At 51.2% G+C, this 10,448-nt stretch overlaps 1 protein-coding gene across 1 annotated transcript; it reads left to right on the top strand.

Annotated features, from left to right (window-relative positions):
• The first annotated feature begins 644 nt into the window (after positions 1 to 644).
• LOC116960390 (zinc finger protein ZIC 1) lies at positions 645 to 5,599 on the top strand. Its single transcript, XM_042800158.1, has 3 exons — positions 645 to 2,313; positions 3,506 to 3,669; positions 4,235 to 5,599. The coding sequence occupies exons 1-3, from the start codon at positions 1,338 to 1,340 to the stop codon at positions 4,430 to 4,432; spliced, it is 1,338 nt and encodes a 445-aa protein (XP_042656092.1). The 5' UTR covers positions 645 to 1,337; the 3' UTR covers positions 4,433 to 5,599.
• Positions 5,600 to 10,448: the final 4,849 nt, after the last annotated feature.

Below are 10,448 nucleotides of genomic sequence, written 5' to 3'. Positions count from 1 at the left end.
AAATCACGCCTTGTGTTTAAAAATAAAATCAAATGCACCCAGCACCTACTCTCGGAGAGCTTCAGTTTTAAACAAGCGGAAAACAACTTCAAAAGAAGCGAGTCCCTACAGGGCTTCTCTTTTCAAAGCCTAAAAAGTTGCTCAGTGATCTTAAAAATTCTGGATCACCAAGAAATCATCATTGCCATCATTATCAGAGTGCTGGAGAGAGAGGGACAGAGAGAGGGAGAGAGGGGGAGAAAATAACCCTAATAATAATCAAATAATTTTTTTTTTTGTCCTTAGCACACATACACACACAAAAAGATGCTCTGGAAATATTTTCGTACCAAAAAAAAAAAAAAAAAAAAAAGGCTTTATATATTAAAAAAAAAAAAAAAAGTTGCTACTCCTGCAGCCCTGTTTGTCAGAAGGGCTGTCAGGGCGCTCACAATACCTGCGATTGATGAGGCGGAGGGGCCAATCAGCGGCGGGAGGCGGCCGTGCGCGCCCCTCGTTGGCGGGGCCGGGGGGAGTTACGTGGGGAAGGGGGAGCCGGCGGCGGCCAATGAGCGCCCACGTCCGCCCGCACGTCGCTCCGCCCCCGGCTCCCATTCATCAAGGGGGGGGACGGTGTCGTCTTTTCAATTCATTTATCTGCAGGAATGATTGCCGCTATCAGTCTCGCGTTCACCGCCCGGCTGAGGAGGTGAAAGTTTCTCCCCAGGAAGATAAACCGCAAAAGACAATATTGTGCATGATTTGCGCCTTTTTTTGCAAAGCGAAAAAAAAAAAAAAAAAGGGCCCCAAAAAAAAAAAATCGGGGAGAGTGTGGGGAAGCTCGAAGAGGAGAGAGAAACAATCTCTCGGCCACTTTGCAACATTCCTATAGCCAAAAAAATCACTGAAGGAAGTTTCTTTTTTGTTTTGTTTTTTTGCTGCCCGTGTTGATCTCTCTCCGTTATTGTTATTTGCAGCCAGTTTATTTTTGAGCCCACCCAACCCCCCCCTCCCCACTTAAACCTCCCTGAAAAGTCAAAGCAGAGAGACAGTGAATATTTTTGGGGCACATTTTTATTATTGTTATTTGCAACTGCGAAGATATCTTCTTCCCCCTTCCGCACCTGCCTCTTTTTTTTTTTTTTTTTTTTTTTTTTTTTTCCTTCTCCCCCCCTTTTTTTTTTCCCTTCCCCCTGCGCTGATGCCGAAGGGGGTGTTTTTGATGTGGTTGCTTTGGTGGTGATCGTCGCTGACTTTCCAAAGAGGGTGTTTTCGCCGCTGCTGCTGCTGCTGCTTCTCTCCGCGTTGTGTGTGTGCGCGCGTGCTTTTTTTTTGGTTGCTGCATCGACGCTGGGAAGATGCTTCTGGATGCTGGACCGCAGTATCCCGCCATAGGAGTCACTACCTTCGGATCCTCTCGCCACCACTCCACGGCCGATGTCACGGACAGAGAAGTGGGGCTGGGGATCAACCCCTTCGCCGACGGCATGGGCGCCTTCAAAATCAACCCCAGCACCCACGAGCTGGCCTCGGCCGGCCAGACCGCCTTCACCTCGCAGGCGCCCGGCTACGCGGCGGCGGCCCTGGGGCACCACCACCACCCGACCCATGTCAGCTCCTACTCCAGCGCCGCCTTCAACTCCACCCGGGACTTTCTGTTCCGCAACCGCGGCTTCGGGGAGGCGGCGGCCGCCAGCGCCCAGCACAGCCTCTTCGCCTCCGCCGCCGGCAGCTTCGCCGGACCCCACGGACACACCGATGCCGCGGGACATATACTTTTCCCGGGGCTGCACGAACAAGCCACCAGCCACGCGTCGCCTAACGTGGTGAACGGGCAGATGCGCCTGGGCTTCTCCGGAGACATGTACGGCAGACCCGACCAGTACGGCCAGGTCACCAGCCCCCGCTCCGAGCACTACGCCTCGACCCAGCTGCACGGCTACGGCCACATGAACATGAACATGGCAGCCCACCACGGGGCAGGGGCCTTCTTTCGTTACATGAGGCAGCCCATCAAACAGGAACTCATCTGTAAGTGGATTGAGCCCGAGCAATTGTCAAACCCCAAAAAGTCCTGCAACAAAACTTTCAGCACGATGCACGAGCTGGTGACTCATGTCACGGTGGAGCACGTTGGAGGACCCGAGCAGTCCAATCACATATGTTTCTGGGAAGAGTGTCCAAGAGAAGGGAAACCTTTCAAGGCCAAATATAAACTTGTAAATCACATCAGAGTCCACACAGGTGAAAAACCTTTCCCCTGCCCTTTCCCAGGCTGTGGCAAAGTGTTTGCCAGATCAGAGAATCTCAAAATACACAAAAGAACTCACACAGGTACGGTACCTTCGCGGTAGCTTTTCTCTCTGTGAATGGAAGCGCCCAGCGCCGGGGCCGGGGGGGATGGGGTGGGGGGTCGGGTGGGGGGGGGCCGGAGCGCTGCTTGGTTGATGGTCGGGCTGGTGCGGGCGTGGGGGGGGTTATGGTTCATGGCCACTGATTTTTCCGGGCGAGGCAGGCTCAGAGCTCCGCTGCAAAACGAGCTCGGTCACAGCCACTCCAGCAGCAGCAACAAAAAGAAAATTATCCCTGCCGAGGCGGAGGGGGAGAAAGGCAGGGTTTGCTGCTGGGATTGTTAGGGCGGGGAGGGGGGGGTTGAGAATCCCAGCAACCTGTCCTGTTTAAATTTATAGGTTTTAATTAATTGTTGTTCGGCAGTTTTGACTGTGGCACGATGAGAAATTGTGCTAAATATTGCAGGCAGCTCATCCGTCTCCCCTCTGCAATTCAGGGCTTGGTAAATATTTAATTCCGAGGAGGGATTTTAAATAAACCGAGCCCGGCGCGTTAGTGTGTTATTGTTGTGCGGAGGGCAGGCGCCGGGATCCTTGAGAACTTTTCCCCATCACGGGAGGTGGAAAACCAGCAGCCCCTGCCTGGGAGAGCTCTCTCCCCCCTCTCCCACCCCCGAGCGCCGAAAGCCGGAGCCGCTTTCCCGAGAGCTTTTGCAGAGGGTTTGTGGGGCTGCCCTCGCATTGTATTCCCCGGCCGGATAATTTTCAATATTGGAAGAAAATACGGGGGAGGGGGCTGGGGTGGGTGGGAGCGTAAAATATCACGAGAATGAGCTATAAAAACGGAAACTAGACACTGAGGATCGTGTGTAAGTACCACCACGCTTGCTCTCTTGCTTGGAGCATTGCGAGGAGGGAGAGGTGCCCAGGGCTGGGGCTGCAAATGAAACTCGCTCCTCCAAAGGGGGAAAAAAACCCCCAAAAGTTATTTAGCTCCCTCCACCCCCAACCCCCACCCCCACCCCCTGAAATGGGCGCTGAGCAGAGGTCGGAGGTGTGGAAAGGACAGAGAAGAGAAGCAAGGTTTTGGGATTTGAGCCTCGCTGAAGTTAGAAAGTTGCAAGTGTTTGAAATGGAGCCCTGGGCTTCCCGTCCGGCGGTGCGACGGGGACAATGAGCGATCCGGCCGGCCCTGCTTAATCAGATCCGTTTTCCCCCCCTTCCGTCTGCAATAGGTGAAAAACCATTTAAGTGTGAATTCGAGGGCTGTGACAGGCGCTTTGCAAACAGCAGCGACCGCAAAAAGCACATGCATGTGCACACTTCCGACAAGCCCTATCTCTGCAAAATGTGTGACAAGTCCTACACGCACCCCAGCTCCCTCAGAAAGCACATGAAGGTAAATGGAAGGCGCCCGGTGTGCGGGGCTCGGACGCCGCCTCGGGCCTGGCCTGGGGAAAGGGCTGCGGGGCCGGCGGGCAGGAGCGCCCGGGCCGTGGGGCGGCAGGGCCGTGGGGCGGAGCGCGGCCCGGGGCCGGCCGGCTGCGGGGCTCCCCGCTGCTGCGGGGCTCCGCGCTGCTGCGGACCGGGCCCGGCCCCGGCCCCGGAGTCCGGCCCGGGCCCGCCGTGCCGTGCCGTGCCGTGCCGTGCCGTGCCGTGCCGTGCCGTGCCACCTCCCGCCCGGCCGCGCTCAGCCCCGGCCCCTCAGGCAGGGCCTTTTGTCGGTGCGTTTTATCCGGGGAAAGGGGGGTGGGGGGGCAGTGCGAGGAGGCAGCCGGTGGGCCGGGGCCGGGGGGGGGGGGCGGCTCCGGGGCCGGGGCCGGCGGGGAGCGCCGCGGGGATGCCCGAGCCCGGGGCTCGGCGCGCTGGGTCCCGTTGTCTGGCGCATCCCCCGCCGAAGGCAACCGCCGCCAGGGCCTCCGTCCTCCGCCGCTCTCTATTTCTGCCCGGGTTTTCTCTTGCAGGTCCATGAATCATCCTCGCAGGGGTCCCAGCCTTCTCCCGCCGCCAGCTCAGGCTACGAGTCATCCACCCCTCCAACCATCGTGTCTCCATCCACAGAAAACCAGACCGCCAGCTCCTTATCCCCTTCCTCCTCCGCAGTCCACCACACGTCCAGCCACAGCACGCTTACATCAAATTTTAACGAATGGTACGTCTAAAACGCTAAAACAAAACAACAAAAAAACACAAAACGAAACAAAACAAAAAAGCCCCAAGCGAGCAAACAAATATCCTATTTAAAGACTCCAAAAATAATGAACACTTTGAAATCAGAATTTAAATGAGCAAACAAAAATAAAATGCTGCCAGTAGACCCAGGACTGAGTAAAATGAAGACTTCATTTTAAATTTTTTTTTCTTTCTTTCTTTCTTCCCCCCCCCCTTTTATTTCTTGCCTTTTTTTTTTTCCCCTTTCTTTTTTTTTTTTTTTTTTTTTTTTTTTTTCCTTTTTCCTTTTTGGACTGTTCTGCTCTGTTCCAAGGCTTGGTAGGCGAAGGGGTTAGTAGAATGCATAAGAAGACAAGGTTACCAGGGCAAATGCCAACTGTGCAGGGCTTTACTGGAAACCACTGATTAGAGATCTCCAACTGCATGTCTGCTCGGGCAGCGGCCTTCCCCCCCATCCCCTCTTGTAAATACAGAATTATTAGCTTCAAAAACAAAACAACAAAAAAATGTACTGTTTGATTTTGTAAATAGTTATATCGCAAGTTGAATAAGGGGATATGTGGATTTGTGGTCTTTGCATATATGTGGGGGGAGGGGCGGGCGGGCGGGAGCGGCGACGGGGGGGGCGGAGGTGGTGGGGGGGCAGAGGGAAGAGGTAGAAATTCAACTATTTGTACTGAATGGCAAGAATGTTCTAGTAAATGTGTACCAAAATGTGAATTACTTTGTATTATTACAGTCTAAACGTCGATCTAACAAAATATTATTGGTATTAATGTGCTTTTTTGTATAAAGTGCAACATTTCGTCCCAAAGTCCAGTCTAAGTAGTGCAGTAAAATGTTGTTACACGTCCTGTCAAGAAATTCGTATAGTGAAAGCCTGGATCTGCGTGTCAAACTGTTACATTTGTTTATGTAAAGTGATATTAAAAAAAAAAAAAAAAGATATAAACTATATCTGTCCGTTGCTTTTGGCAAATACAAGAACATAATGTATATAAATCCTAATTTCCATATTTATCCGCATGTAAAGGTCCGGTTATACATGTTACAAGATATTCAATATTTATGGCTAGAAGAATTGGTATGTAAAATTTAGTTTACAGAACTGTTTGGTAACATTTCGTACCTTATTAAAGATTCTTAAATCCCATGAATTGTGGTAGGAATTCTTATTCGGTAAGTCAACCTGCTGCAACTCCAACTAGCTTTAGGATATTAGAATAAAACTGTCCCAGTTTTTCACTGCTTTCCATTATGTCATCACTAAAGCAGCGAAGGTGATATAAATGTGATAAATGAAAGGATCCCTGCTGGCATTACTATCGTGTGTAATTAGTATTTATATCAAAATTTATGAAACAAATTTTCGGCCGCAGTATAATTTAAATGACCTTTGCAGACATAGAATAACAACCATAAAAATAACAGAAATAGATTGCATATGCTACATAAATATTAATGTGGGGAATTGTTACATGAGAAGTGCTGCAATCCACTCCAACACTGCCCATGAATCTGCATAGACTGGGTCCCTAAATTAAATTAATTCGGATAACATATATTAGGAGATTTAAAACAGAGGAGATTTCGGTTGCTATTTTAATTTAAGGCATTTATGACCATAACTAATTCTCATGCAGTGGATTCATGACTTTCCTGGGCCTTTTACTCCAAGAAGTACAGCAGTACAGCACTGTTTCACGAAGGCCGTTGTTGCTGTTGATGGGTGTATTTTTTGGTTGTGTTTTTTTTTTTTTCTTTTCTTTCCTTTTTTTTTTTTTTTCTTTTGCTGATATTCCTTAAAACGTGATGTTAATTTAAATCAATTACTTCTTATGTTATGTTATTATTATTACTATAATTTTGCCAGTGCTAATAGCTTTTTAAAAAAGTAAATCTAGAGGATAAGAATTATTTTATGTAATTTGATTATCTTTCTATCTCTTTTATTTATTTCTCATTTACTTAAGAAATTCGTTCCATTGGCTGGCGTTGATACAGTAAATTTGTAAATGAGAAGACAATATAAAAAATCTAAATTACTTGTGCTTAATGACTGTAGCAGAACGCCTTTTCTCTAAATCAGATTGTCTTCCTTGCAGTTTAGTTTGATAGATTTGCAAGCTGTACTGCTTCCACTAACTTAGCTACGGTTGTTGGAACTGTTGGGCTTTGTTCCTGGTTGTAGCTTGCATGATCGCCCCATTAAGCAGACAACATATCAACAGACAACACAAATCATGAGGTTGGCTAAAGCTGCGAGGGCTTGTGATATGTCATAGAGTGAATTGCACAAACTGACCTTCCAGTAGACCAAGATGACACTTTAACAGCTTCTTTAAAGAAATATTATGTGTACAGCGAGTCAATAGCCATATTAACAGCCGGGGGGGGAGGGGGTGCCGGGGGAGCCGCTCTCTGCTCATACCCGGGCGGGCGCTCCGCGGCTCTGGCTGTGACCCGCCCCGAGCTCAGCCCGCCTGTCTCACAGCAAAGCCCCGCAAGTGTTGTTCTTTGCCCCTAACATTTGGGGGGATCTCTCTCGGAGATTTTTCACCGCCCCAAAGCACGCTCCCCATCCCCCCCCCCCCTTCCCCCCCCCCCCCCCCGAAAAAAAAAAAAAAAGTTTGCCTTGCTTAGATTGAAGCCCCACTCCTGCCAGCTCGGCATCGCCGTCTGCTCCCTGCAGCACCCGTGAGAAGGCTTCGCTTTAACTTTACTTTCTACAAAATGTTATTATTATAAGGCTAATATCAGTTTTCAGTGAAAAGAGCGCCACCTTGCAGGGTTTGGCGAGATAGAAAAAGTTGGAGCCCGGAGGGACCTAGACAGAAAGTGTTGGTACTTGAGGAAATGTAACCCACTGGGCAAAAGAGCCAGGGGAAAAAAATGTTTCATGCGCCGAAAATGTTGCTCTCTGCGAATCTTTCAGGTTAACTGTCCCGCCGACTTGAACAGATAGCGTTTTTTAAAAAATAACCTGAGCGTATCTACAAAAAAAAAAAAAAAAAAAAAAAAAAAAAAAGGAAACAAAGTCGTAGAGATAGTCTGAGACATCCCACTGTAAAATAAATCCGGAGAAACATGGTGGGGGTGATATATTTTAAAGATGTGTATTGCAAGTTTCTTTGAACTTCTGTAAAGTCCCTAGTGGTCGCTTAGCACAGATCTGTTACTCGTGTGTGCTGGAGCACTTGGTTAATGAGTATTCTTTTAAACTTTTGTTCTGAGGTTTGTTTGAGCGTCCTACAGCAGAAAGAATGAGTTTAGTGTTGTTGCTGCTGCTGTTGTTGGTTTTTTATCTGGGGTGGGGGGGAGCGTTGCGATACTGGGTGATCGCCATCCCGTATATGTTCTGAATTAGCGAGGATCGCTGGGGCTGGGATTGCTAATGCTGAATTCAAGTCCACGCCATGCTTGTGCTGCTCGCTTGGCTCTGGAGAGGGGAGCAGGGCTTTGAAATCCCCGGCCGAGAGAGGGGTATTTTCGTAGGGAGAACGGTTGTGAGGCGTCTCTCGGCTGTTTCTGCGCTCTTTAGGTCCCCAGAGCCAACTTTCCTCCAGCAAAGTGCCCTTTGCGGATTTACTTACGAAGGCTTGCGGGGAGAAACACGGGGTCTCCAGCCTCGACGGGGACCATGATTTTCTTTCTAATGCCTGGTGCTTGAGATGCTGTCGGGGTACTTTTCCTGCGTGGGTTATTATGTTTCGAAGGAGGCGGGGGGCTATCTGCGCGGGTTCGCGCCGAGCCCACGGCAGGCCGCGCCGGCAGCCCCCGCGCCGCTCCGCGCTGCCCGGTTCGTGGCAGCTAAAACGCTGGGGCCCGACGTCCGCAGGCTCCCGCACCCGCGGAAGCTCCCGCCGCCGAGGGGGAGCGATTGGAGATACCCCCGGCAGCACGGCAGCGCTGGCGGGAGGGGGTAGGAGGCTGTTTGGGGTGGGTAGGTGGCTGTGGGGGGGCTGTGTGTGCTGTCCCGTCTCGGGTGATGTACCCGCGGGGCTCACACAGCAACCCCTGGCCGTGCTTGTGCTGTTTGCACGCAGAAAGTTAAATGCAAAACAATAATCGGGCGCTTCCATTTCCCCCTCGAAAGACTCGCCTTTCAGGTCGCTTTAATGGCTTGTGAATGATCGCTTGAATTTTTTAAAAGGCGAGTCAGGCATTCATAAGACAAAGTTAGCTTCTTTAAAGGAGGCACTGCCTGAAATGGGGACACACGCTCCGCGCTGGCCTCGACTGCTTGTCGCCCTTGCTTTAGCCGTGAAGAAGTAGCAATCCCCGGACTGATGCACGTAGCATCGGGGCGTTTATTTACTGCTTTTCTGGCCACGCTGGTAAACGGCTCCGACTTTGCAAGTTTTCCCACGTCGAGAGCGCTTGCTCCTTTCCGAGCAACTTTTAAAGGGAGGAAGCGGCGGGCCGGGGCCGGGGCCGGGGCCGGGGCCGGGGCCGGGGCCGGGGCCGGGGCCGGGGCCGGGGCCGGGGCCGGGGCCGGGGCTGGTGTCGGGGCCGGCGGGCGCGCAGGCAGCCCCGGAGCGCGGCCGGGTCGGCGGGAGCCCCGGCGCCGAGCCGCAGCCCTGCCGCAAAGCCCACTTCCAGCGGGCGGGAGCGAAGAGGAGACCCCCCCCCTGGAAAGGGCTGCTGACACAGGGCAGAGTATTTCGAGTGACCCGGTGCCGACAGAGCCGGTGTGCGTTTTACCGCGAGAGCTCCGAGGGAAGGGACTTTGCGAGCGGAATCCCCGGGCTCCACCGCTTGCGAGGCACGCGTGTCCCCGTTACAAAATATACATACGCATATACAAGCGTACGCACCCCCGTTCACACTCGCACCACGTCTGTGTACCCGCACACGGGTGTGCCTGCCCGTGTCCGCGGGTGGGAAGCGCCCACGTGCGCGCTGTGCACCTCGAAATAAGGGATCGATCCCCGCGGCGCAGCGCGGCACTTCCGCGGGAAATCAGCAGGTTTTCCTCAAAACGTGGCGACTCTATCCTGAGCAGGAGGGGGTTGCTGCCGGGGAGAGGCCAGGGAGAGCTGGGAGGCCCGGCCGGGGCCCGGCGCGGCCGCGCAGACCGGCCCGCGGAGCGGCTATGCCGCACCCGTCCTCCGCGCCTGGCCGCGGGCCGCCACCGCGGGCGCGGGGGATCCCGAGGTGGGGACGGGCACTGCCTGTTTTGTGGGTATAATCCACAGGACACACCGTCATTGCTACACATGCACACACGCTCACCGGAGTCACCGTTCGCGTTACAGGTTTTATTACAAATATATGCAATATCTAGAAATGTACGTGCATCTCTTTATCTGTATTTGTATGTAAAGAAGGAGCGGTGTTTCTAGAAAGACACGTATTCATGTGTTTACATGGAAGTATATTTTTGAAGGCTCACGTAACCTCTATTATTTAATGCAAATGTCTATGTACAATGGATCGTGCTTGCAGCAGAACGGGTGTATTTTCCAAATTCACCCGGAGAGATTAATAATTGAGATTCCTACTTTGAACTAGGGGCAGGACAGATTTCTTCCACTTGCTGAACATACGAAGGTGGGTTCCGTTTCACCGCAAAGAGGCTGTGTTTTAGGATGCATTGTTTGTTAAAAATGGCCAAGGCTTTTATTTTGTATCAGATAATTCTTTTCGCTGCTAAACTCTGTGGGTCAGATTTGGTTCATCTTCGATAACAAGAAACACGATCCTGTGAAGCGGAGGGGCTATTTTTATCATGCAGCTGGAAGCTGTCATCAATTCGTAACATTTATTTCGGTTTTAGAACGATAGTATAAAATAGCATGAAGTTTCCAGATGACGCCCGTACTGCAGACAGGATTTTTCAAGTCTAATAAATCAAATTTATTATCTTTTAGATATATACGATCATACTACCTCTCTATGAAACTGCTATTAAAAAAATGCTCCGTGCGTGCATCTGTGATTGTGCATGTGTTTACATCTCGGGACCCAAACACAGAATTAGCTGTCTGGGGGTAGCTGGAGCGA

Source organism: Tyto alba, unplaced genomic scaffold, assembly GCF_018691265.1.
Source record: "Tyto alba isolate M040663 unplaced genomic scaffold, T.alba_DEE_v4.0 Super-Scaffold_10, whole genome shotgun sequence".
Taxonomy (NCBI): Eukaryota; Metazoa; Chordata; class Aves; order Strigiformes; family Tytonidae; genus Tyto; species Tyto alba.
The sequence above is the reverse complement of the archived record's forward strand: the minus strand, read 5'-3'. Positions and strand labels throughout refer to the sequence as shown.